The following is a 27,950-nucleotide window of genomic DNA, read 5'->3' on the forward strand; positions in this document are numbered from 1 at the left end:
GACTGAGTTTACCATACTAGCTATTTAGAGGAACAACCGCCTTAAATTAGTTTCCTCTTTTTAGGAGGGGGGCTAAACCACAACATCTGACAGGACACTGATATGCTCTGTCCCTTCCTATGTAAAAAGCCCGTCATGTCTTGCTGTAACAGTTTGTAGCAGGCTAAGAGAAGAATGGCTGCTTTTGCCACTGTCATTTCCTGCTTGGGTCTCTTTTAAAACAATAAATAGATACATACAGATGGTGCACCCATCTGTGGTACATTAAGTCATTAACTAGATTGTCAGACAAATCATAGGTCTAACGTGCTGCCTACGGTTTCAGATAGTCAGCCTATAATGTGGCTCTGTAAAACAAGAGTGAGGTTATACAGGTATTTGATTCTAAATATACTGAAAACCACAGGTGCCTCCAGTTCAGAGAAGGGATGTACAGTCTGTTTGAGCTGTGGTTTTAAAACAACATCTAAGTAATACTCAATTATTGCCCCAAAAGACCTCTTTGTGTGGGAAATAAATCACAGGCACTGACTGGACAGTACAAGTCATAGGGATTTGTAGTATACCTTAGTGTTGATGAGCCCAGATTGTAGTTTGTCAGAACTGGGAGCAAAGATCAAGCCAAACTGCAGTTTATATTTTTAGGAGCCTATTATTAAAAATAAAAATAAAAATAAAAATCACATTGGGGCAGCATTCAGGACCAGTGCCTTTAAGGTGATAGTTTGGTGACCTACATCTAATATCACAATGGCCAAATGATGACATCTTGTCAGTCATCAGTCATTGCCATTTCATTTTTTTTTTTTTTTAAGTGTGCTCACTTGATTTGGTTGCAAGTTGTGTTACAGGTATGCTTTAGAGAACTTCTTGAATACAATACTCACAAGTTCTCTCTGACAGCAAAACCCAGTGTTTGAGCAGAGCTGTAATACACGACAATGCTCAGTTACGCACATTCATGTTCTCGCTGCAGTGAAGTGACTGAAGAAGTGGCACATTATGCTACAGTACATGTGAGGGGTGATGCATCTGGCTCATGAATACACTGAAGCAGTGCCTACGTCAAGATATGGCAGTCGGCTCCAGAGGCAGGGCATATTTTCAAGGGGAAAAGGGCGTCACTGCCCTTTGCCCCGAGTGAAACAACTTCAAGAAACTTTGAAAGCCTGCATAGCCGATATATTTTCTCTCATTAGACCAAAAGGACAGAGCTACATTATGGCAGGTGGCCCGGTAGAAGCTCCAACATTCAAAGAATTCAGAAGCGGGCGGAGTGGGACAAAGGAGCGACAGGTAGCCAACAACATTTTCCGTAGCAGACTTTCTTGTATGAAATAAAGCCAGGGAAGAAAATACTCACACGAACAAGGTTGCTGACGGCTGCCTGTACAGCGGCCACCGGGGCCGATAGGTCTGGAATCGCTTTCCCGTCAACTTCACCTTCTTCGTGCATTATCACCAGATGGGATATCTGCTGAGCCACCGGCTCCAGGATACTTTCTATCGTCTTCGTGTGAAACACCGGCATTGTGGCAACTTGAGTCTACTGTCCGAGAGAAAAATGAATAACCCTTCTTTCCCGTAACTTATTTTCTCCCTCGACTCCCGCTACAGACGCCTAACACAGCACCGACAACACTTTTTTTTTCCCAGGACAGTTTCACTCTCCGGGAAGAAGGCTACAACTACTCCCCCTGAAACCATCAACGTGAAAAACTCCTAACCACCCAGAGAGCGCGAGCAACCTAAGCCTCAATGGAACTCTGTCCGCCCTCCGGCCAATCAACGGGCGAGAAGGCGGGTCCCAAAGCGCCTGATTGGCCGTGCTGACCGCCGCTCTTCACCCAGCGCCCTCCTCCCTTCAACATAGGCGAGTTTGCTAGAGGTGCGAGTGCTCCCTAAATTACGTAATAGATTCTCATGTCCTAAAAAGGGAAATATGTGTCTACTGTTGTGAGGAGTGGATTCCAGCCCGTGTAAACTCAAAGCTGTGGAACAAGCTCTGCTCCTGACGCCTCTGGCTGAGAGAGGGGAGCTGCGAGTGATAACACACCGGGTTGTGGGCTAGGCTGAAATCAACACGAATTCTTGAAATAGTCTCCAAACTCATTGCCCCGGATACAGCTATTAAAGGGGATAGTGAAATATCCTTTTAGGGCATTCTTTTTGTAATCTACCCTGCAGATTTGAATGTGTGTAAGAGTGTGTTTCAATTAAGGTCCAGTGAAACTTTAATGATATATGTAAGGAACCTGGACCTTTGGATTCAGCAAAGACCAACAGAATATTTTAGAATATTGGATACAACTTTATTAATCTAATGTTTAGTAAAATAGTGATTACTGTATAAATATCTGCAAGCATCAACAGCACTAGAACAAAGCTAACAATAAAAAGTATTGATTACAATGCTAGAAGGGTGTGCAAAATATGAGTGAGACGTCCTAAGACAACGGGTACACCAGTGGTGTTACTCTACCAATTGCAACACTTTGGAGCATGGGGCACTTATTTTAGATAACATCAACCGCACACATTTGTCGACAATCTTGGGACAGAGCTTTGTCAAAAATGGCTCAAGGCAGCCACGCATTTTTTCAATTCCTCTGCCCCTCCATCCTCACATGCTGAAATAACAATATCGGAGGATTGAAAACCAACTGCCGAGCAAACCAGCTAAGGAATTCCCACAGAATCCCAAGAGGGGCTGCAAGGCAGCAGCCCATTTCCTAAAAAGGAAGAGTCCAAAATGAAAGAATCAAGGAAGTTACTCTGTTTGAACCCTTGTGTAAACATACAAGAGCTCGATAAGTTTGCCTCTTACATGACTTCATTATACCAAATGTCACTGGAAACAGGATTCCTACTGTATTTGTGATTGTGGCCTGGAGTATGAACATAGTAAGTGCAGTGTAATGGGGGTTCAAAGGTGATCTGTAGGCCTGCAACACTACAAAACCGGCACAAACTACTGCTTTACTACAGGAGTGCCACCATCTGAGTTCCGCTTACATCATTACCTTACGCAAAATTTTTGATGAGCTAAACAGTTTCTTCTGAGGAAGTGGGATTTATGAATAGTTTCTAGAAAGCAGGGTACTTTCTCACTTCTACAGTAGTGTCTACAAATACAACATTGCTTGTTTCGCTTTGACTTGCTTTACCAAAACATTGTTAAGGCCGTAATGCATGTCTAGGTAGACACAACCACCATCCACTAATGTACATAAGTCTGTATCTCCCAAAAGTCAGATAAATACACTGTCCAGCAGTAAACAGGGGAGTCCATCCTGAATATAGACATCAAAGGTGGCTTGCAGTTCCTTCAGGTCTCCAGTTACTGACAAGGCTCTCGAGTGTGTACATGCTGGAATGTGAGCAGGGCCGCTCAAGATGTGTGGTCTTCACCTTCCCCTGCTCTACAGCTGATAACAGGACCTGACGGGTTCCTGCTGCATGGAGGAGGGAGATGTCCCAATATAGCAGTGCAGACACTGTGCAACACCATGAATCTTGAATTTGCATTGCATGAAACACAGGCAGAAAGTACCTAGGTGTTCATTCATAAATAGAAAAATAGTGAACCATCGCACAGACTATTTTCGGATGTTATTATTTTATCTACATCCTGTTCACAGAACTCTCCAAGTTCTTCAGAAAATATTCTTCAGCCAGGCCAAGCATCTGTTCCTAATATCTGCTGTTTAATTATTGGCTTGCAAGGCTATGCACTGCACGCCCTCTTGTGGTTGTAAAAAGTAATTACACTGATTGAAAAGGGCACAAGTAGATGAGGCAGAATTTTACAGCTACACCAGGCAAGATTATTATACAAAAATGGACCTGATTAATCTGTCTGGATCACAAAATGGGGCTACAGTAGAAAAGAGGGTCCCTCCTCCTTAACCAAGGCCCCATAGATATGTCATAAATTGTAGATCTGCAGTTTACTGATGTTATGAAGCAGTATATTCTATTTGAAGCTGCCAGCATACAAAGTTGCATTGTGCAATATTGAGTAAAATCAAACATTTTTTTTTTTTCAGTAAGATCTGAGTCTTGTTCAATAGCATTACAGTGTGCAAAAGGTGTTGCTAAACATTCATAAATCACAATATAAGAAGTTCAAATACTAACCTTTCCCAGTCATCCACGTTTTGGTTATTTAAGACAGGGTGAGTTATTAGTACTGTCTCCCATTTATGACTTTAAGGTGACATCAAACACATTAGAGTGGATTTGTTTGATATTAAGCCAGAGAAATGTTGAGTATGGCAAAAGCGGAAGTTAGATGAGACCACTTATTAGCAATGTTCCTGAAATAGTTTGTGAGTTGTACGGTACTCCACTCTTTTCCCACACTTTCTCTTATGACACAGCCTTCAAAACTTAAATAACAAGGCCAGCTGCTGCTGCAAGGGCTTCCTGTAGAGGGCTTCCCCTAATCCCTTTGCTTCATGTGGAGGCCCAACTGTTACGTCAGAAATTCCCTGTTAGGTTAAAGACATTTTAAACCTCTGCAGCTTCTAATTCATTTGTGTGACGCTCTAGGGAACAAGAGATATGGAAAAGGCATGTATTCACTGAATTGGAATTAATTTGCTCTCACTACACCATGTTTTCCAACTTAGTTATTTTGTGGTTTTAAACACTGAATGTGGACACCACAGTGTAGACACAGAGATATACAATACACTCACTTGAAATTTTATCTGCAATACCTTTAAGAGATGCAGCTCAAGGTTGACATGCGACATGTAGTTCACAGGGAAGCTGTGATAATTCTGTCAAACCAAGAGACATTCTGTAAGTCACTGTTAAATTATGTTTCCAGCACATACTTTGTCCACTGACAGCTGCAATTTCAGACCGTAACAAGTGCCCCTTGATGACAGATGTGAGTAGCTGAGTGGATAGATCATCCGCCCACTGCGACATGCCGTTATTTAGTCATAACGCAGCAGTTGCATCCATTTTTTACAGTTTCGGATATCAGTTACGTCTGGCATGTTTGACATACAGCATCTTGTCCAGGGAGACGTGTTCCAACTGGTCTGGCCAAAGCAGCCTCCAGTTCATCCAGACTGTAGCACTACTGGGTTAACACTTTATGCACGGGTAGACTGCAAACTCCCTTAAATAATGTATGACACTGAAAAAATTGAAAACATTTTATTCCCTTAGTTAAAAACAATTATATAATCAGAGGAATCTTTGTGAAGATGTGGTTAAGTACAAAAATAATTTGCATATCTCAAAATAATGTATCATTACTCCATAAACATCAAAAAATAAGTTGCTATACAGTCAGTCCAACATATATCACACCACATACCACAGAACAAGTGATGCTGTATAGTATACATGGAACACAGTGTTCACTTCTATGCAATAAAGCATAGGCAGTTATATGTATTGACACAAATCTTCCGCTGAGAAACCGCAGCATGAAAATAGCCCGAGGCAACCAAGAAAATGGCAGGAGACCAGAAATTTCCATGGAAGTATCGGCACCTCTGGTACACCACACTTTTGCATGTTCATGTAATAGTTCACACTGTGTAAGGAGGTCACTTTTGAGGGAACATGGACCCAGCAGTGATAGAAGATAGACCTGTCTTCTGTTCGATCCACTGGTTGTAATTGGTCACAGTGGTGTACACACCGGGCCGATACTCCTTTGCACAGCCCTCGCCCCAGCTGACTATTCCGAAAAGGAAGAACCTGTTATCCATCTCACACACAAGAGGCCCTCCTGAATCACCCTGCGGAAAAGAGAGGAGCGATTTCAGAGTAAATCCACAACAATCATCTCCAGTGCAGCATCTGATCAAGTTCTAACTTGTTATAAATACCTCACATGCATCCCGACTCCAGTCAGGACGACCTGCACAAAACATATTGGCTGTGATCATGTCTCCATAATAATCTGGTTTTCGACACACATCATGCGCCAAAGGGCTCACTTGAGCCTCTCTGAGGTACTGGGAGTTGTACCACAAGCCTGTAGGTAAAAAAGAGAAGGCAGTTGAGACCAGAAAGGTTTGGGTGAACGGTTGGTGTGTTTATAATTGGTTGGCAGACATTGCTTAGACAAACTTTCCCACCTTTCTTCTCTTTGCCATAACCAGCAATCTCACAGAATATACCGGCCTGGAGGCTTTGGCGAGGAGGTGGCAGACAGACAGTTTTCACTGTTCGGGACTCCTGGGCACAGTGACCGTCGTTGGCTTTCAACTTTAACAAGGCTGGAAGCACAGTAAGCATCAGCCCATGAAGTATATCAAAACTCAGTCTTTGTGTTGAATTACTGTTATGATTTCAATAATCAGTATCGTAGCAACCAAAATTTGCACCAAATCTGCAAAATCTGTACCAATGTCGTTGTTGAAGTTCCCCTCACTGTTGTCAAACTCCTCATGGATGACAACCTTTTCCACCTTGAAGGTTTGTTCCCGAGTTGGTTCAGTCTCATTCAGTGCATTTTTACCCAGCGTGACAGAGAAGCGCCGTGCTCTGGTATTAGAGCTGCAAGAGAGAGAGAGAGAGAAAAATCACAGGAACAGTCTAACCAAGCTACCAGCACTGTTGTTTTCCAACACCTGCTGGGGTCACAGTGAGTGATCTCAGTTCTCACCCATCGGGGAAGCAGTGGGCGGCTGTGAGGACCCAGCAGGGGGAGATCAGACTCCCTCCACACCGGAAAACCTTCTGCTTAGATCTGCTGCGCCAGAATATGGCAGCAATCCACGGGTGTGATTCGACAGTGGCAATTGTTCCGCCCACGATCTTCATTTGCTTTCTAAGGCGCTGGCCACATGTTGACTCTGCGGGGGAATGAAACCATGTTGACTGCTACTTGAGAAAAAGAGAAAAGGCATAAAAATGGAATATGATGATCACTCAAGCTCAGTAGGAAGGCAAAGACCTTACCTGTGGCTGGCTCAGTGGGTGCAGGTGAAGGTAGTGATGGATCTACAAGATGAGGGATGTTTTTTTTTTTTTACAGTGACAAAGCATGAACTCTTGATGTGACTTTTGCTCTGGGGAGACTACAAAAGGAGCAGACTTACCTGGGGTAAAGCCACAACGTGGGATATTGCAATACTCTTGGACCAGCCTCTGCTTTTTCAAAACGTAACACCACGGACGGCGTTTGTAGTCGAGATTTCTGTGGAAAACCCAACAAACTCAAGAAACACAGCGAGAAAGATGACGATCAGTCTTTATGTTGGGAATAATTTGAGTGTACCTGCAGTAGTTATGCCTTCCTGAATTGACATCTGATGACATGAGACGCTCCCTGGTGTCCAAATCCCATTCCTGGCATGTTCTTCCACTTTCCGATTTGGACATGGTACCTCTGTAGTACAGTCCAATGCCACTGTAGCAGTTGGCACGCATATCTAAAGGAACAGTGTATTTTCTTTTTAACTTTAATAATTGGTCCAAATTGTTAAATATGTTCTTGATAAATAGAAATTGGCTTGACTTTGAGTTCCTCACCAATTTCGCAGTGATCTCCCCCAAAACCATCAGCGCATAAGCAAAACATGTGGCCATGACTATGCAAGGATGAAACAGAGGTGCCTCCATTCAGGCACGTTCCATCTAAACAACAAAGGAAAGACGAGTTATAAACTGTACTCTAACACAGACAGAGTTAGAATGTGAACACGACAAAGTGCCTTGAATGGTGGAGAGTTACTTACCTGATTCTCCAGAGGGCAAAATAGAGTAGGTCTGCCTTTTTTGCCTCGATGAGCCCTATAAACAGAAAATAAGTTGCATAAATCCTCATGACTAAATGCAGTATTCTGGGACTTAGACTGAGTTACAGATAAAATAGAGGTAAACAAACAGAGTATCATATACTTACTACTTCTGTTGTTGTCAGGCCTGCCAAGATGCAAATTAAAATGCCAAACCTTAATGTCCTTTTCATTTTTTCTTTACTGCACAGATTAATATTCAAGTGAAGTTCTTCCGATGGCGATGTGCAAGAGTGTGCTTGCAGAGAGCTGTGAGGAGGCGTCCCCGGGGCTTGTTCTGTTATGTCTGCTGAGGGCACATGTGCAGGGAGGGGGAGAGATGTGATTGGCGAGAGGAGCAGCTATTTGACAGAATGGCCCGTTTGCTGTGAAGAAATAGTGTGGAGGCGCTGGGTGACTGAATGAGTCAGAGTCGCTAAAACACACTTAATCCTTCGCGTTAATTTCCAGGAAGCATTTCAGAGACACCAGTATGTTGTTGTTGGAGCCGTGGAGTTGGGCCACCAGCCAGTCATGCTGCAGCTTTTCATGTTTTTGATTCATTACAACGAACTGGAACTAATAGGGAAATAATTCCTTAACGTAGGATATCTATAATATTTCGACACTGCAGACGTGACATATTGGTTTCCACACCCCGTTCCACCACAACAGCTCATACCAATGACACCATAAAAACTGGTTAGATAACCAATACCACCACAAGCAGTGACTGATTCAACTTTGGTCTGTTATTTCATATGACTGAAACTACACAATGTCACAGTTCTTTAAAGAAACACACTGAATGAAATTCTGTCAAGATGTGTGATGGACTATACTGAGAGCATTTACGAGCAAAAATTATGAACTAGACATAAATAGAATCAGTGATACAAGATAGAAATAAGTGGAAAAGAGGAGCCAGTACTGAAAGACAAGTTCAAACACATGAACTTAGCCTGTCAAAACAGGAAAGGTAAGAATGTAAGGTAACACTTTACAATATGAGTACAATTAACATTAGTTAATGTTAGTTAATGCCGTAATGGTTAATTAACTGTTAGTTAATGATTATTATGGAATTTACTAATGTTAATAATATCTACAATAACCGTTAAATAACATATTAATACCTTAGCATGAACAGCATTAGTACATGATTCTTAGACACATTAGTTAATGGTTAGTTAACTGTTACTTAATGTTTATTACCTGTTACTTAATGTTTATTACGGCATTAACTAACGTTAATTGTTGTACTCATTGTAAAATGTTACCGAATGTAAAAAATCTCAAGTTGCTTGATTCATTTACAGAATGACTGTAAATTCAGGCACTGAGGAAAGTTGGCTAACGGTATAAAAATAATGCAATATCTCAAACAACATGCTCAGTAACGGCAGGAAAATACCAAAGTAAGACGACAGAAAAGATAAGATGATTCTAATTCTAAGCAGTGATCTTAGCATAACAATGTTAGCATAAATATCAGTCTTACCTGTGGTTGCATGAAAAATCAGAGAAAACTAAAAATATAATAACCAAAAAATAATACTTTTTTTTTTTTTAATAGAAACTAAAACAATTTTGTTTTGCTCTGAGCCTTCACAAATCTTATCCTCAAAGTAAAACTGAAGCCATTAATGACAAAAGAAAAACTTGTGTAAATTGTAAAACCCTGACAGCTGCTGCATCTGCTGCTTTCAAGGCAAAAGGCCAGGCAGGCTGTGATCAACTCACTGGGTGTCACTGTTGCTCAACCCAGAGCTCATTTATTCTCACTCTACCAGAGGTTTATTGTGGATGTACCTGGCCTCTAAGATGACTGACACATGCTGATGTTTAAGCTCCTACAACAATGTCCCACAGCTTTGTCTATTCATCGCTGATTTATAGTTTAACTGTGGTGCAAGAGAAAGAGAGATTACATTGGTTCAACTCTGAGGCCTTGCTCTGCTGGTAATGTTTAGTAGAACTAAATGTGGATTTTTAAATTGCAAAAGTCTTTGCCAAAAAGAGGGCAGATTGATGCTGATGGCAGGTTGAAGTGTGTACTGCATGTGGTTGGACTAAAAAAATGTTTTCTTTAATGGATGTGGTTTAAGCATGATAAGAGTCAGAACATAGTGACTTTGAAACACAAAAAGTCAGGATAAACAAAGAGATTCATCCACACAGTGTGACGGTAATGTGTTAGACAGAGGAACTGATACATGGACAGCAGTTCTCAGCAGTGTGAATTAGCTACCGGACATCCCCCAGTAACAGTTTTTCATTCCACTGTAACTGCTCATAGTATCATCAGTGGTTCACTTCAGTGATTTTGTCCCTTTTTCCATCTCCATCCCTGTTGTAAGCAATACTTCCCCTCTCCATAGCTTCTAAATGTTGCTTGTGTGTGTATTTGGCCTGTGTTACTCTGCAGTGTTGACCAAAATGTTGCAGTGTATCACAGTCAAGAAGGTGCTGTTACACCTGGCAGTGGACTGACCAAGACAAAAGACAAGTGTTGTTCAACTGTTGCCTTGTGAAAAGACTTTCTTCTTTGATTACAACTGGATCAGTCTTAGCCAAAAAGCCCAGACATTTCCTCTGCTCATCTGTTGCTGAGCAGCAGAACCAAACAGGTCACAAAGAGCCGAGTTCTACTGCCATTGTGACTCCACAACAAGAGTTCTGTTCTGTGTCTCCTGAAGACACACAGTGAGTCCAACCGGCTCATTTCTGCTACCAGCATCAACTGTGTTGCAGTGCTTGTAATACCACTTGGTAGTTGCAAATTCCTGAAAGAAATTTTGACTGTTTGTTGTGATGTGGTGAACAAGAGATCAATGGACTGGATTGAGGGAGAAGATGGGGCCATCTACAGGCCCATCAGGGTATGTGATCATCTTTTAGTGCAGTGACATTGCAATGATTTTGAGCTGTAATGTGTGTGTGTGTGTGTGTGTGTGTGTGTGTGTGTTTTAATATTTTAAGGCTTTTAAGTGATTTTGTTGTGTGTCATTTCCTTCATAGCCATTATTCTACGCACCCGTATATTATCAGACCATAGAGATCTGCTGGGAGGAGAAATACTATCTCTCCCAGGTAAGAGACACTTTTGGCTTCAGGCTCACACCAAAATCAAACACCTGATGAATTCCAGTCACTGTGTCCCTCATGCTTATAGATTAAGAGCTCTGGTTTCTTCTGCTGTGTTGTAGAAAAAAATGATGGTGCACATGTTGCGGCTCCAGCAGCAGAACCAGCTCCTGTCCCACCTGACAGGCAAGGACATGACTGACTGCCTGGTGGAGAGGAGCAAGACATCTCTCAGGGAGAGGTGAGATACACAGACAGTCCACCACTACATCTGTCATTTAACCTGCTCATGGAAAGTTAATCTGTTTCTAATGAGCAGGAAACAGAGCAAAAGTAAAGCAAAGCTTTGAGTCTGCTTTCTGTTTGCAGACTGTGGAGGTTCTCACTGGAGGACCAGGAGGAGACTGAGGTCCAGCCTCTCCTCAAACTGGTAAGAACTTTATCATGCAGAGACTTAGTTTGAAATACATGAAGACATAAAATGAGATTTATCCTGGAAATATGTCCAGTCTGAATGATCCATGTCATTTCTTGTTTCAGACTTGGCAGGTGAACATGAACCTGAAAATGAGGGACATCGAGTTCGAAGCCCGGATGGTGCTGGACTCCCCAGAGGCCAACAGTCCCTGTTTCAGGTGAGTCACATTTATCTGTAATGAGTTCTCACTGAAGCTACATGCTGTTAGCGCGTGCTGATGTCCCAGTGAGCCACTGAAGTGCATTTCAACTGATTTTGAATGTGTGTATTCTGCAGAGATCCTAAGATCATGCGGCTGGCAGAGGAAACCATCAGGGGCCTGGCGGAGAGGCACCAGCAGGAGCCCGGCTCCAGCCTCCACGGCCCCCAGGAGGTGGTGATGGAGGTTGTGCCAAAGGTCCTGCAGGGCCTCTGGGTCCATCCGCCTTTCCTCTCCTCTGTCAGGCCGTCACTGCGACTCGGCCCGCTGGCCGTTGGAGTTGCCAAGGCTGTGATGAATAAGCTGCCCTCGTCTGTTCTGGACCATCAGCTCTACTTCTCCCGCTCCGTCCGGGACGAGGTGGTCCTCTCTGTCCTGGAGAAAATGAGAGAGCTGTACCTGCCACACGTCCTGGAGGAGGAGCTGAGACACATTGGCCCACAGCTCATGGGCAACATTGTGCAATGCACAGTGGAGGGAGTTTCTCTGATGTTTGAGCCACCAGATGTCAAAGAGACATCAGACCTCCTGACCATCGAAGAGGTAAGAGGACCTGCTCACAGGAGTCACAGACGAAGAAAACAGTTCTTATTTTCCACAGTGAACACGGCTTGTCTCCCTCTTTAGGTGGAAGACAGCCAAACCTCCCAGCCAGCTGTGATGGAGGAAACTGTGGACTCCACCAGCCACCATGCAGCTGTGAGCGAGGAGCCCAGCCTGGAGGAGACCACAGCAGTGAGCCCAGAAACAGCAGACTCTGCTGCTGATGGTCTGACCCCCTCTGCTGAAGCTGGACCAGAGAGAGACGCTGCTGATTCAGCAGCTGCTGCAGTGCAGGAAGTTTCTGTTGTGTCTGAGGCACCAAAGGAAACAGAAATGTCTGAGCTCCTGACCACCAATGAGGTAAGAGGACCTGCTCCCATCAGTTACAGAACAGCAGTGTAAGATGCACTGGTGACTTTTCCAAAAACTAAAATGGCTTGTCTCGCTGTTTAGGTGAAACAAAACGAATCCTCCCAGCCAGATGTGATGGAGGAATCTGTCAACTCCACCAGCATCAGTGGAGCTCTGAGCCAGGACTCCAGGCTGGAAGAGGAAACCCCTCAGGAGCCACTGACTCCCTCTGCTGACCTGACCTCCTGCCTGCTCCAAACCGAGGAGCAGCAGGAACAATCCTGCCACACCGCAGCAGGTCCTTACCTCCTGACCATCGAAGAGGTAAGAGGACCTGCTCACATGAGTCACAGAAGAAGAAATCAGTTCATATTTTCCAAAGTGAACACGGCTTGTCTCCTTCTTTAGGTGGAACACAACAAAACCTCCCAGGCAGCTGTGATGGAGGAAGCTGTGGACTCCACCAGCCACCATGCAGCTCTGACTAAGCTGGAAGAGACAGAAAGCCCAGATTCTGCTGACTCAGCTCCTCTGGAGCCTGTGACCCCCTCTGCTGAAGCTGCTACAGTGCAGGACCACCTGACCTCCTGCCTGCTCCAAACCGAGGAGCAGCAGGAACAATCCTGCCACACCGCAGCAGGTAGGAGTTCTTCACTCTGATGTGTCGGAGTCACCAGGCAGCTGATGGCTGCTTCCATCAAGATGGTTCAGGCTCTGACTTTCCTCTTTGCTCTTTTACTTTTCAGACTCCAAAAAAACCAAGGAGGGAAGAGTCCGGCGCTTCCTCCGCCGAGTGTGTCGCGCTCTGTTTTGCTGCTGTCTATCCAAGAGCACGGAGCAGGACTAAAATTTGCACTGTAAAATAATAAATACAGTGCTGCAATCAGCACATATCAATCTATCTTGGTTTCGTTTACTGTGAACTGATGCAATGTAAAAGGAAGACGTTATGATGATATGTATATGAGTGATGATATATGAAAACTTCATAACTCCAATTTGATTGATTTGATTTACAAGTTCACTTGAATATTTACAGGCTTTATGGCTTAAAAAATTGACAGTATGACCCTTGTTGCTTTCAACAGTTGTAAGATTCTGTTTTTACACTGACCTGAGATCTGTAGGCTCCTAACAGCAAGTTTGTGCATAGGTCCTCATAGCAGCAGCATCATCTTACCAACATAAGCTGTAGGTGATCTTACATGTTCAATTAATGAATAATACATCTAGAAGGCAGTGTGCATATATTCATGTGTGTCTTGGAAAGTTAAGATAAACTCAAGTGGACTAATTTAGCATAGGTTATTTTTCTGGTTAATTCAAACATGAAAACAATAATAATTTAATGCACATATCATGGTACCCATGAGCAAACCTAAAGACGATATATCATAAATATACTATTAAGTGCTTTAATTCAATTAATTTAAGGATAGAGTTGATTTGATGTAATTGATTGTGATGGCCTGCAATGCGCCCATCCATGAAAACAACGCCCAAAAATTTTTAAATTTCCCTCCCAGTTACAAAGAATATGTACTGAATCCAATGATAAGCTGTGTAAAGCATGGTTAACAAAAGGATCATCAAATCTTCCTACTGAAAATACATTGCAGAAGTACTTTCAGTTCTTTCTTGCAATAAGTATAATATTTCTCACAGTCATTACTAAAACCTAAATAGCCTAAAGAGGTTATGGACAATTTTTAGACATTTCTCAGTTTGTGCAAGTCTGGTCTATGATGATGATGATGATGATGATGATGATGATGAAGGACTGAGTGGTTCCAGTCGTCATACCTGCATCTGAATCACTGTGGTATTTACCGAGGAAAGCACCAATTGTTAATGAATGTAAGGAAAAGCAAATATGTACATTTGGATCCCGGAAGTTGTGTAGTCCGGATCCTGCTTGGCTGATGCTGCCTTCAGGTGTTGCTGGAAATATCTTAACTACAAGTTGAAAACGCAACAGGTAGATATAGCCGAGAAATGATATAACAACCGAGCCGCTGCTGATAGTTTGTCAGCACGCCATTTAATTGTTTGCTGTTGTACCTAACACGTTGGGTATAGGCTTTCTAAAAGTAAAACATCACTCAGGCCTGCATGCACAAATTCATTTAACGTCGGAGTGCAAAGTTGTTTTGTGGCGTTTGAGTTCTTAAATAATACAGTTCTCAGCAAAATGAATCACTTTCACACGGGGCTCTTGTTATTACTTTGAGAAAAGGGCTCTTGTATGTGAGACAATTTTAGTTTACAAGGAGCATTTGAAGGCAGCACGGGAGGAGAGCGGCTGACAGGAGTGGATGAGGGAGATAATCTGCCTTCACGGCCACTCACTGTTTCACCGCACAGAGCCGAGCAGCCCGGGGAAAATGGGAAACGCCGACTCCAAACTTCACTTCAGAAAAGCTGTGATCCAACTCACGACCAAAACTCAGGTTTGTTCACAATTAACACTTTGCAAATATATGAATGCAGAGTGTGTCGGGTGTGCGTTTGCGGTCAAATTTGCCTGTGGAGATAAAGTCCGAGTGCCAGATGGTAGCCTAAATTACAGCCCAGATGACACTTCGCGGAGGGAATAACAAGGAAAAAGGGTGCAGTCCGACTAGAAGAGCAATTTACAGGCAGATTATACATATACATTTTCCCTGAGTGAGTTATTATTACTGGCTTTCAGAGACGGTTAAATTTACATTGGTTCATAGATAAGTAAATTCAATCCCTCTGCATTGAGCTGATACTTTTTATGTTATTATTTTTGAGGTGAGCCATAAATCTCTTGAACATGTAACGGTGCCATTTCCACAAAACAATTTAACATTGATTATTAGATTACTCCTGCAACAGGTGCCTGACATGTAGGCCTGCTAGCAGGTGCATTTAAGGTGGATCCAGTTGTAGAGCAGCTGGATTCAGTTCATGCAAGAGGAAGTTCTTGTGCTTTTTCAGATTATTCAAATATTGTGCATGTTTTCTCCATGATGAAGTCATATTTGTCAGCTTTTTGAGAATTTTTGCATACCATGTTAGGATAGTGTTTACACTTTGTTTAAGGTAGGCTGGAGAAGCATGAGAAACAGGACAGACATCTGTTTGAGTGACTATTTACTGACTGCCATGAATTCTTCGAAACAAATATTACATTCAGTATCTATACCCATATTTAGCATCTGTGCCATGAATAATGTATTAGATAACAGCTGCAGCATCGCAACTGCTGTGCCTTGTACTGCGACGTTACTGTATGTCAGAGCGGTTTAGTGTCAGGAGGTCATGCTGGGGGCAGTGGAGCTGCTTTTCTCTTATTATGGGATCATGTCAGCCAGACAAACTCTCACACAGTCTTGTCCTGACCCCTCCAGCCTGTAGAGCCCACAGACGATGCCTTCTGGGACCAGTTTTGGGCCGACACAGCCACCACCATACAGGATGTTTTCGCCCTGGTGCCTGCAGCCGAGATCCGAGCTGTCAGAGAGGAGTCTCCATCAAATCTGGCAACCCTCTGCTATAAGGTAACCCACCTCCTTAAGGAGAAATTGCTCCCTACATTATGTTTTGGACAGTAAATGCTGCAGGCAGTGAGGAGCATGAGGCAACTAAGTGGACACAGTAGCCAACGTACATTCTTTCTCTCTAAATAGCACTAAGACTGTAGTATTAGTGTACCTTTTTGTCTATCTTGGATACAGAGTGAAAGGAATGCAGGCGTTTGTTGTTCCCACACTTTGACCAGAAGTGTAAAAGGTCAGAGGGCACATGAATAAAGCAGATGGGCTTCTGTAGAGTTTATTGGGCTGAAAATAGCATCATTAAACGGGGAGAAGAAGAAGAAACAGGAGAAGGCAATGCACTAGATTGTACAATTCCTGCAATAAGAAAATTACTGTAAGTGCGATGAGCCCAGTTGGATATAGGATATGTGCATTATATTAGAGTGTATGCAGAGATGACAACTATCTATAGTAAAGAGTGCAAATTATATAATAAATGCTAAAAATCTTTATGATATAATGATATATGGGATCGGAGTCTGCATCTAAAAAACTGATCAAGGATAGAAAGAACATTTTGCTCTTAAAACTGAGATGCAAAAGTAGTTATGGAGACGGTGAAGCTTTACAGTCAGGCTTTCTTCTTTCCAAACAATGTGTCTGTGCGAATAAGAAATAGATAACTGTGAAATTAAAACATTCCTCTTTTTGTGGAAATGTGGCAGCCTCTCATGGCTCCCCACTTGACTGCACTCGTTCTCACACATGCCTCTATTTAAGGCGGTGGAAAAGCTCGTCCAGGGCGCGGACTCCGGCTGCCCATCCGAGAAAGAGAGGCAGATTGTCCTGAACTGCACCCGCCTGCTCACGCGCATCTTGCCGCACATCTTTGAGGATGCTGACTGGAGGGGCTTTTTCTGGTCCACTGTGCCTGGAGCTGGCAGAGCTGGGGTAAGAATATGGCACTTAGGACAGATACTCGATGAATCAGTCACGGGAAGCAGTGGAGGGAAGCCAGGCTATCCTCCAGAAACGTCGCTGGCTGTCTAGTTTATTAGATTTCAGTGGACAGTCCTTTTAGAAGAGGTGCTGAGGTCTTATATAACCCTCTGCACTCTCAGTTCTGTCACATCTTATTTAACACCCACTCCTCCTCAAATATTGCTCTGCCACAGACTCTTGCTGAGGGAACATGATAAGCATGAGGACCAGTGCTTTGAAGTTGACATTCTCTAAATTGCATCAGCTGTAAGTGGCCACCGAAATTAATGTCATTTATGATTGCACCTTTAAGGTGGGATACTCCATGATGAGAGACCATCTGGTGTTCTGTTACCTCCCTTAGTCCTGCGACTGGACTGTAATAGGAAAGGAATGCACCAAGGAAGCAATAACCCCCTCCTGTTTCCTAGTAAAATAATAGGCCAGACTCTGTGTGGGCACACATGCTGTATCTGATCTATTCATATCCCAAAAACCGTGCCTTTCTTCAATCAACGGCTTATTATCTTAATTTCTGTTTTATTTCTTCTTTCATTTACAGGAAGGCAGTTACTGCACAGGCATTCAGCTGGCAGTTATTTTCAGTTTGATGTGAAAACAGTGGCTAATTGTATCATGCTGACATTTAGAAGTCCTTTTGCAATTGAGATGAAATCTCTTTTACATATTCTGCCCGTTAGTCATTTAGTGGTCCACTGTTTGGTTGATTCCTTTCTTATACACGGTAGAATGGGCAGATGTTCAGAGAGAGATAAACTTAAGTTTTCCTGTGAGCTATTTCTCAGTGGCGATGATCTGTAAAGCTTCTGTTGCCTAAGATGACCCTGAGTGTGTTGGGGAAGCTGCAGACTGAGGAATTCAATCCATCCTTGGACAGTTTCTACAGTTTGATCTGTCAGCAGCCTTTTCAGCTTTCCAGAGATCTGAGTGTCTGTGGTCCTTTTGAAATTCCCGTTCATGCTCGACCCTCACGGTTGCCATAACTTCAAGAAAGCGGCAGTGCCGAGTGGGAACTTCTGAATGCTTTTCAGAGCAGCGGCTGCCATGAAAGCTGAGATTGTTTCAGTCACTGTCTCAAACAAACTCTCTGAGTGGGGAGGCAGACCCCCCCACCACCACCACCATCCCACACCCCCGGCCCCTCCCCGATGGCTGTGACTAGTGCTGGGTCTCTGGTTACGTGGTGGACAGGGGACCATGGCGCAAACACTGCCCATATTGTAACTCCCTCTCTTCCTGCCCACTGCCTGAATTAGAGAGGTATTGAATATCCCTTAATTAAAGTGTGAGACTCAGATAAAATGCAGAGCTGTAGTAGGGGTAGTCCAACAGGTTGTTTTGCATTAGTTTGAGTTTAATCTTGTGCAGTTGTGTGTCATGCTGGTTCATGTTGTTGCTGTGCAGGGAAATACTCTCACTTTGTAAAAACAGATGAAGCTGCATTCCAGATTTGTGTTTTTATACATGCTTTAATCATCTGTGACATGTATATGGATAAAGTTCTGTTTTGCTATTTTTTTTTATTACTTTTTGATATACCACAACAGTGTTTTAATGTAAAAAAAAAAAAAAAAAAAAAATCTTAAAATCATCTAATGCCCAGGAAGTGATTCCTTTAACATTGACTGACAGGTTATCTCAGGAAATGCAGTGAAAAAGCACAATTGCAATGACCACTTGGTGTCAAAGCTGTTGCTCAAATCACACAATAATCTTGCAGACTACAATTCAAATAAAAATTGTGTTTGTAACTTTACAATTTCCTTAAAACCATTAATTCTTAACTTGGTCTTCTGTCCTCCAGCGTCTGGATGAAGGTGGCGATGATGATGCACGGCCCCTCGCTGAATCCCTACTGCTGGCCATAGCCGACCTGCTGTTCTGCCCAGATTTCACTGTCCAGAGCCACAAGAAGGGCGGCTCGGTAAGTCCACACTGCTTACACTGTAATTTATGTGTGGCAGACATTCAAGGATAGCCTGGACCATCCTCATTAGCTCATGGTGCAGCTGGCGCCCAAATAGCAGCCAGTATTCAATGTCTAATTAAGCATTTACCATTGCATTGCCTCAGGCTAGTTCATTAATTAGGTGAGAGATGGCGTTTTTGAAGATGCGTTAGCGAGAATCTAATGGTGTTATTGCTTTTTAAGTCTGTCCGCATAAGCAGGAAAAGGAAACAGCTTGCTTCAAATTAGTGTTGTTTTACCCCCTAAGCTACGTCAGTGTCAATATGCAGTGCTGTTAAACGTGACTAGGCATGAGAGCAGTGTGTTAATATCCTGTTATTCAGCCCTGTGGCGGTACCTGTTGCCACTGTTATCTGCCTCACGCAGCCTTCTTGGGTAGTCGCACTGAGTTAATGAGTGACTCCAGTCTCCTCTGTGTGAGGGAGAGGAGAGGGGAGTGGCCGGTCTCTGTGTTTGTGAACTGGGCTGAGGAAAGTAGGGTGGACACGTCTTAACGCAGGCTGAGTAAACACCTGAGGTACTGCTGGTCACGGGAGGTGCGAGGAAATGGCCGTGCCGCGGGTCCTTCCCTCTGACCGGACCGCTCGCGCCTCACAGCCGCCCTGAGCAAATGTCACACTCAATGGAGCGTGTGTGAAACTGTGTCATTGCAGGTGGAAAATGGCCAGCAGCTGTTGTTTGTTCCCACTTGCTTCAAGGACTTGTTAAGCATGCACGTTCACGGACATTCACACCAGCAGTTACTGGTCCCATGCAGTGAATTTTCTGGGTCTCTCATTCACGTTTTTAGCAGTCCTTCCAGATGAATAGGAATGAGTGTTTGTGTGCATGACTTAGTGTCCTTTGCTGTCAGTTTTATTACGGAGAGGCACAGCAGCACCGAGTCTAATCTATTCGTATGGCTGTAGTGTATCTGTGCTGAGGTGTCATATGTAGATATGGCCAACGGAGGACTCAGCTTGTCAAATCACATGGGAGAAGGAGGTGTGAACACAGCCACACTGTTAAGTTTAGGCCTCTCGCTTCAGTATTTTAAGATGCTGAAACTAATACAGTTGAATGCATCTTCCATGAATATCCATGAATATAATTGAATGCAGCTGATGAATAGTCATGAATAGTAATTGAAGAAATACTAATCATGTTGCTCATAGTGCCTGCTAATTGTCAGTGAGAATAAATAAATATGTGCCCACCCAGCGTCTCCTCTCGCAGGATAAGCAGTCAGTAAATTAGCCTCATTTGAGTGTCAGTAGCACAATTAATAATGGCAGGCAGCCAGTAAAGACTTGCGAGCCCCAGTGCGCTCAGCCTGTCAGTATTCAGTCCAGAGAGTCGCAGCACCTACCAGCCGAGCCTGTCTGTTCGTTTAACTAGAAACAGTTTATTTTTTCGAGTTTAGCCCTGTGGTTCATTCTGCTAATGCGAAACGCTCCAGAGGCTTTCAGAGGCAGCTTTTGTAGAAACAGTGCACGGTTTAATGAACTACTGTAATTGTTTTAGTCTAAAATTTAGACCTTGGTTCAAAGTAGTTGAACAATTTGCAGCAATTCTGAAACACATGATATCAATGAAAGGTTATTAAAGTTTTATATTTGGTAACCAATTCAAGATGGAAATGTAAAGGAAGAGAAAATGTGTTGTGAGGGCTTGTTTAATGTGTTTGTCACCTTCAGGCACACATTTATCCTGTAGGTAACCTTATTAAATTATGATGTTGATGCAGGAGTCGGCTGAGGACATGCAGTCCATAGACAGCTGTGAGTACATCTGGGAGGCTGGGGTGGGCTTCGCACAGTCGCCTCCTCTCAACTACACCCATGACCTCAACAGGTAGGACTGCAGCAGCTGATGTAGAGAGGATACTCATCTTAATCCTGTGTTTCTCTTGAGTTGTCTTTGTTAGTTTGTTTTAGTTGTATCTGTCCATCCTCTGTATTCTGCTCAGGACGGAGCTCCTGAAGTTGCTCCTCACCTGCTTCTCAGAGGCCATGTACCTGCCCCCTTCCTCTGACAGTAAAAACCCCAGTCCCTGGGTCACCTTCTTCTGCTCCACAGACAACAGGTAACACACACACACACACACACACACACACACACACACACACACACACACACACACACACACACACACACAAACTACATGCAGACCAAACACAAATACATTTTTGTGCTGCTTTACTCATTCAGTTGTTGCTTGTGGATATTTCATATTCTGGGTTTTGCAGATACCTTTTTAAAAAGGAAATACCCTGTTTGTTTTATGTGGTTTATGTACACATTCTTCATGACATTTTGCCTAAATATAATCCATACGCACAACTATATGAAGCTATAGCTACATGCTGTATAGCTATATGTAAATATGAGGTGATGAGCTAGTTTGGCTGGCAGTTGCAACCCAGCATTACTTGCTTGGCCTGCCAGAGCTAACACTAGTAATGTAAGGGAAACTAAAAACACACACACACACACACACACACACACACAAATAGCTGAAGTATTTCAGACTACCTTCACTAATGTTACAGTCTCCAAAAGTTGAACTGAGTGTGATTGGTTGTCACTTGTCATGTCATAACTATTGTGTTCATGTGCACCTGTCCCACCATGCCATGTGCACCTTATTCATTTGTCATGTACAGGAATAGACACAAATCATTTGCCTTATTAAATTGCATCTGGTCTGCAGCTGCACACACACACACACACACACACACACACACACAGGCATACACATTATTGCTACTCATGTACATCAACATACACCACTAAAGAGATATGCGCTTTGATAAGAATATAAAGTGAGCCCCTCTTGAAGGCCCTTCACAGCTCCCTTCTCAGCACATGGAAAATTCTGCCGGCACATCATACACCAACACCTGACACAGATATAGCCTGCAGCGGGTACGCGGCGCTGACCTCAACCCGTCTTTCATCCCTTCCTCCCAGACATGCACTGCCGCTGTTTACCTCCCTGCTCAACGTGGTGTGTGCCTACGACCCAGTGGGGTATGGCATCCCGTACAACCACCTGCTGTTGTCCGACTACCGGGAGCAGCTGGTGGAGCAGGCTGTCCAGATCCTTATCGTCACCCTGGAGCATGAGGCCGGGTCGGCGGCCAGCACAGCCCTGCAGGCACTGGACTCCTCCGCATCCCCCGCAGCCATGGAGGACCAGGAGGTAAGAGGGCAAATTAGCATGAGCTGCTCATGGGTTGTAATCATCTGAATCTTTTATAATGATAACAAACAGAGGACTTTTGAAAGCATAATTCTGATCATATAAAAACAAAGAAAATGTGATGTTTTTCCACAGTGACAATTTAAACTTTTTTTTTTTTTAGGCTGCTGGACCTGATAATCTTTTTGTCAATTACTTGTCCAGGATACACAGAGAAGAGGTAAGCCATGCTGTGTAAAAGCTGGTATCTATGTACAATAATTGTTATGATAGACGCCTAAAGTTTGCATCTTCTCTGTCTCTCAGGACTTTAACTTCATCCTGAAAGGCCTGTCGAGGCTGCTCAATAATCCCCTGATCCAGACCTACCTGCCCAACTCTACCAAGAAGATCCAGTTCTATCAGGAGCTGCTGATTCTCTTCTGGAAACTCTGCGACTTTAACAAGGTGTGGTAGAGATCGATTTTCCTAACACCTTCTGTGAGCTGCCCTGATGTTTTAAAATAGACAAACCTACTCTGTTACCACACAAGCAAAGAGGGGCTCTTTGGACTGGAATAACAAAGAATCCAATGATGTGCAAAAACTAAAAACTGGACAAGCAGCATGAAGAAACCGCTGCAGCTCTTGAACTCTTCTTTTGTCCTGCAAATATGGATTATTTCAACCATATTTGACATGTTCTTTATAATGCCAAAAATGGTTCTGCTATGGCACAAGTCTAAAGAAGTTATTGTCCTGTACAGAGCTATTTAATGTTAAGAGTGTATAAAATAGAAAACCCAGTTTCCCCAAGAAGATTATCTGAGGCTGCTCCTACGTGTTAATCCACAGATACACATGCATAATGATGAATAGCTGTTTAATGGTATAAGATGAATCTTAATGAATACCCTTAGGTCCTTTCTTATGTATGTCAAACAGCCCTTGTGCTGCTAGTTATTCCAAATAATATAATGTCTTAATGTGATACTGTACATCACCTGCAAGCACACAGTCTATCTGCTATCTTTAACCATGAATATGCAAACCACTCAGGTTTTCTGGTCATAGAGTAGTGACATCAATTGCAAAACATTGCTCCTCTGAAAACATTCGAAAACATGCGACAGAGTAAAATCCAGACATTTAAAAACAGAGATGTTACGTGTCAAACGACAAAGTGCCTTATTTGCCTTGTTCAGCTGTAATAAGCCAAGGGATGTTTAATGAGGATCTGACCATGTTGTGTTTTTGTGTGCTTAGAAATTCCTGTTCTTTGTGCTGAAGAGCAGTGATGTGTTGGACATGCTGGTTCCCATCCTCTTCAACCTGAATGACGCCAGGGCAGATCAGGGTGAGTCACTGTGCTCTCCACCTTCACCTTGTGGGTTTATCTGTGTGTGGGAGTGAGTGAAGGGGGGGGGTATGCTCATGATGCCCCTTGCTGACATACCCACCTTTTCATTTGTGTGTGTTTGTAGCTCGTGTGGGCCTCATGCACATCGGTGTGTTCATCCTCCTGCTGTTAAGCGGAGAGAGGAACTTCGGTGTTCGTCTGAACAAGCCGTATACCCTCCGTGTCCCCATGGACATCCCTGTTTTCACCGGCACGCATGCCGACCTCCTCATAGTAGTAAGTAGATGGGATGGAAGCTCTCAATATGAATGGTAACTGAAACATGATATGCTGTGTGACACCGTTTTGATTGAGATTATTGAGATTAAGCGCTCATTGTTGTGGTATGTTTGCACTGCACTGCCCTGAGATGTCCTGTCAGCGTCTTTTTCATCTGATTTTCTGGTGATGGAGTCTCTGTAGGTGGCGCTCTTTTCTCTGCCTGCTCAGTCATGGTCTTCTTGTATTTATTCCAAACTTGCACTGCTGCTGCCTGAAACCTAAAACACCTCACTTCTCTGTGTGCCAGAAGATTTTTGGCACCAGGGTTTAAGAACAGCAATCACTCAATCAGCAATTTAAAAAATAGCAAGACTGACATTTATTTATATAAAAATGTCAGACATTATTACTTTAAAAGCTGAAATGATATCCGTTATGACCATAAAATACGAAACTCAATTATCCTTGAGAGAAAAAAGCATCAATCAGTTACGTGATGAAACTCAAGACCATGACCTTTCAGCTGCGTAGGCACTCTTTCAATGACCGTTTTTAATGAGGTTAAAGAATATTATGCAAACTTTGATTAAATGCGTCAAAATGTAAATGAAAATATGATTCTTGGCTTGCTTGCAGTTTTTTTCAGTATTTTCCCCACCCCTCAAATTTTGTGGCATTTTCTGAATGATCACTACATAAAAGTAGAGCTCTCATTAGAAATATCGCCTGTATCAGGTCTTCCACAAGATCATCTCAAATGGTCACCAGCGTCTGCAGCCCCTCTACGACTGCCTGCTCACAATAATAGTGAATGGTGAGTATCACTTAAATGCTTAAATATCGCTCCCTGTTGGCTCACTACGAGAACAGCAGGGTATTTATATGAGCAAAAATCCTGCATGCCATCCTGTGCCTCCTTTTCTGCACTTTATTGTAACAATATGGATCATTGTCAAGCCGGGCTGCCTATTTGACACTGTGGAGTTGTGACTCACTGTTTTGTCATCCTCCGTAGTGTCGCCTTATCTGAAGAGCCTGTCCATGGTGGCAGCCAACAAACTGCTCCACCTCCTGGAGGCCTTCTCCACCTCCCTGTTCCTCTTCTCCTCCTGTCAGAATCACCACCTGGTCTTCTTCCTGCTTGAGGTCTTCAACAACATCATCCAGTATCAGTTCGATGGTGAGAACATAGACGGTGAACTCGATGATGTTGACTCTACGTAGGGGAACTGTCAGTCGGTAATGTAGCGTGTATTGATCGTAGTTGATTGAGCCTTTGAGACTTGATCAGTTTGAGCTTGCAGCAAAGTGTGATTAAAAACTATAGAAGACGTAATGATAATAGCACAATAGCACATTAAATATTACAATAAAAATCAAAACAAATATTTAAAATAGGCCTGTACATCCATAAAAAGTCTAAATCCAAAAACTCACCTGATCACATGAATGTTACATGAATTAACTTGCAATTGGAAAAGATTGGAAGATATTTTTATCGCCATAAGGGCTTACATATTGTGCACATTACAAATGTAGAGAGCTTTCAGGTGATATTCTTAGGCAATCATAAAGGAGATCCTCAGCTTTGACGTGACATTGTGTTTAAGACCCCAGACAGTTTACAAATCCACCCTATCAGACTTTCTTATGTTACTGAATGGACCTTTACCTACTCTACCAGTATATCTTTTTCAGATATCTTTTTTTTTGACTGATGGTTTTATATTTAGCCTTTATATGCACACAGATAATTCTCTTAATGGGGTCTGCTGTAATTGTTAGGAGATAAGCAGCTTTATGAACTGCAAGGCCTGTGTATCCCATGTTCTTTCCAGGGAACTATAACCTGGTGTATGCCATCATCCGTAAGCGCAACATCTTCCACCAGCTGGCCAACCAGCCCTCTGACACAGCATCGATTCAGAAAGCCCTGCAGAAGAGAAAGAAACCTGCAACTGGCATCTCCAGGACCAACTCGACAGAGACTGTGTCCATGGAGGGCTCCAGACCAGCTGCAGCCGCCGAGCCAGGCACGCTCAAGGCAAGCCTGGAGGCCACTCCAGGTGCTAACCTACATGACTCCATGCACCAAACATTTCACGATCAAGAGTGCTGTCTTTATTTTCTCAAGACATTTTTCTCAGCTAATCAGTGCACATTATGTTTTAGGGATTGACAAGTTGACCGAGAAGTCCCAGCTAAGTGAAGACGGTACCATGATTGCTGTTCCACATTCACACACTCCTCAGACGACTGGTGACAGAGCCTCAGCTGGAGCCAGCGACACAGAGTCCAACTCTGAGAGAGACCATGAGGTACAGCCTCTGGTCACCGATGCTGGTAGTCTGTTTTTGATGATTAATTTTTTTTTTAAGAAACTGACAACCCATGCTTCCTATTTTCCTGTCAGGTTTTCTCCACAGAGTCAGAATCAACACAAAGTCGGTTGTCAAGTGTCTCCTCAGCAGCCACAGCCTGGAGCCCCACTCCAGAATGGGTATGAAGCTATTTCTATACCTAACTTCTGATCGGTCTATTTTTTTGCTATAGCGAATGCACATTTGCAAAAAGAAAAAATTCTTAAAATAAGTCTTGTGCTGTCTTCCACCATGCTGTGTGTGTGTGTTTCCAGGTGCTGTCATGGAAGACGAAACTTCCTCTACAGACCATCATGAGGTTGTTACAAGTGCTGGTTCCCCAGGTGGAGAAAATCTGCATCGACAAGTAAGAAATTATATGACTGTGATTCTTATTCAAAAAGAGTTTTAAAACTTTCATGAAGTGGGTTTTAATTGAATCACTATTGTGTTATATGAGTCAGTGAATTTTCGAAATGTGAAAATGTTGTAGATCATAACTTCAATAATCAGGATTCCATTCATTTGTTAAACATAATACAGTATGTTCTCAAATAGACTGTTTCTGTTTAGATATGTTTATTTCATTTTACTCTATTTTAACTTTTAGCTTTTGACTTTGTACAGCACTTTGGTTAGCTGTAGCTGTTTTTAAATGTACTCTATAAAAAAATTTGACTTGACTCCTCATGTTTTCCTCAGGGGTTTGACAGATGAGTCAGAAATCCTGAAGTTCCTTCAGCACGGCACGCTTGTGGGCCTTCTACCAGTCCCACATCCCATCCTCATCAGGAAGTACCAAGCCAACTCTGGCACAGCCATCTGGTTCCGCACCTACATGTGGGGAGTCATCTACTTACGGTGAGCAAACTGGAAAAGGCAGAATTGCAGAGCTAATCTGTTTACAATGGATAATACACTGAAACAGTGTAGTTGAATATGACAGGCATCAATATTCAGTGAAGCAGGCCAGTGGATTATCCTCTGAGAGCAAACACAATTTGTGTCAGCTAGTCTCAAACGGTATTTGATAGCAGCTTGCCAGGCCTCATGTGGCGAGCTGCTTTTTGCTGTCACGGTTTGAGTTTTAACAATGGCTTGGTTTTCTGTTGGACTCTTGTTGCCATAGCAATGTGGATCCTCCAATCTGGTACGACACGGATGTGAGACTCTTTGAGATTCAGAGGATTTAGAGGTGTTGAAGATGCCCCGCCTAATCCTGACTCGTTTTTATCTTCTGGATGCGACTCCCTTCAAACCCTCAGCAACAGGATCTACCGCTCTGCTCTCCTTGCACCTGAACTGTGATCTGTGTCGAGGCTTGGGAGGAAGATTTCACATCTTGTCGTCCTTTTTAAACACAACAAGCACTGACAATCTATCTTTTTTTTCTTGCCAAACTCCAAGGTTGAGAGAACAGAACAGAGTGAAGTGTCAGATCAATTGCAAATCAGTGTGCAATCTGTTATTAAAGCTGTGTAATGAGTGCAGTAACGATGATGCCAAATGGTCCTTAAACCTTTCATTTATATAATCGAGACATGTGACATTTATTGAACAGTAATATATCAGTTTTGCCAAAAAATTGCTTTGCTTTAGTGTTCATATCTTTGAAGCTCCTTGTCATGTACAAGCTGCTTGAAATAATTGACAGCATACACTGGACTAAAGAAGCTTTTCATGATTGTGCTGAAAGGAAACTTGACATAACGTGATAAGACACTAAGACCTCTGTGAAAAGGAGACAGGAAATCCTCCATGACAGAAAACAGCTTCAAGATGTGAATGAGATGTGTTGTGCACGTATTGAAAATGTCTGGAAACATTTTGAGCTCGGACAAGTATTTCTTGTAAAGAGAAATAAAGTATTTTCTTGAAATATACAACAAACATGAATTATGTCCAATCTATGTTTTT

General features: G+C 43.0%; 3 protein-coding genes across 4 annotated transcripts in view; 1 reads left to right on the forward strand and 2 right to left on the reverse strand.

The window, feature by feature from the left end:
• The window catches only part of vclb (vinculin b), a 21,547-nt gene extending 20,016 nt beyond the window's left edge, over positions 1-1,531 (reverse strand). The window contains exon 1 of the mRNA XM_030077053.1: positions 1,364-1,531. Within this exon, the coding sequence (XP_029932913.1) occupies positions 1,364-1,531 (168 nt within the window). The remainder of the gene's footprint in view (positions 1-1,363) is intronic.
• LOC115377376 (tissue-type plasminogen activator-like) overlaps positions 1-8,007 on the reverse strand; it is a 24,886-nt gene extending 16,879 nt beyond the window's left edge. Inside the window, exons 1-12 of one of the 2 annotated variants that reach the window (XM_030077056.1) lie at positions 7,883-8,007; positions 7,716-7,770; positions 7,510-7,614; positions 7,256-7,409; positions 7,077-7,174; positions 6,937-6,978; positions 6,641-6,830; positions 6,380-6,531; positions 6,111-6,251; positions 5,859-6,007; positions 5,562-5,768; positions 705-710 (exon numbers count right to left, since the gene is read on the reverse strand). In XM_030077056.1, the coding sequence (XP_029932916.1) occupies positions 5,574-5,768; positions 5,859-6,007; positions 6,111-6,251; positions 6,380-6,531; positions 6,641-6,830; positions 6,937-6,978; positions 7,077-7,174; positions 7,256-7,409; positions 7,510-7,614; positions 7,716-7,770; positions 7,883-7,948 (1,347 nt within the window). In that variant the 5' untranslated portion in view covers positions 7,949-8,007 and the 3' untranslated portion in view covers positions 705-710; positions 5,562-5,573. Of the gene's footprint in view, positions 1-704; positions 711-5,239; positions 5,769-5,858; positions 6,008-6,110; positions 6,252-6,379; positions 6,532-6,640; positions 6,831-6,936; positions 6,979-7,076; positions 7,175-7,255; positions 7,410-7,509; positions 7,615-7,715; positions 7,771-7,882 lie in introns of those variants that run through there. The other variant, XM_030077055.1, reaches the window with a different exon arrangement.
• A 6,707-nt stretch (positions 8,008-14,714) lies between these two features.
• On the forward strand, positions 14,715-27,917 carry hid1b (HID1 domain containing b). The gene is made up of 19 exons (XM_030077054.1): positions 14,715-14,862; positions 15,790-15,939; positions 16,699-16,869; positions 18,725-18,844; positions 20,616-20,722; positions 20,838-20,954; positions 21,842-22,073; positions 22,237-22,293; positions 22,380-22,520; positions 23,319-23,409; positions 23,537-23,688; positions 24,409-24,487; positions 24,689-24,853; positions 25,512-25,739; positions 25,846-25,991; positions 26,087-26,173; positions 26,309-26,400; positions 26,736-26,894; positions 27,163-27,917. Exons 1-19 carry the CDS (start codon positions 14,728-14,730, stop codon positions 27,224-27,226), a joined length of 2,493 nt encoding a protein of 830 aa, XP_029932914.1. The 5' UTR covers positions 14,715-14,727; the 3' UTR covers positions 27,227-27,917.
• The last annotated feature ends 33 nt before the right edge of the window (positions 27,918-27,950 follow it).

The sequence above is a fragment of the Myripristis murdjan genome, chromosome 19 (assembly GCF_902150065.1).
Source record: "Myripristis murdjan chromosome 19, fMyrMur1.1, whole genome shotgun sequence".
Taxonomy (NCBI): Eukaryota; Metazoa; Chordata; class Actinopteri; order Holocentriformes; family Holocentridae; genus Myripristis; species Myripristis murdjan.

Bases quoted from the DNA above. Each gene is read 5' to 3' on its own strand.
- hid1b (XM_030077054.1), top strand. From the start codon at position 14,728: ATGAGGGAGATAATCTGCCTTCACGGCCACTCACTGTTTCACCGCACA. The intron at 22,294-22,379 runs GTAAGCCATGCT...TCTGTCTCTCAG, and splicing joins CCAGGATACACAGAGAAGAG to GACTTTAACTTCATCCTGAA. The intron at 26,401-26,735 runs GTAAGAAATTAT...TGTTTTCCTCAG, and splicing joins GAGAAAATCTGCATCGACAA to GGGTTTGACAGATGAGTCAG.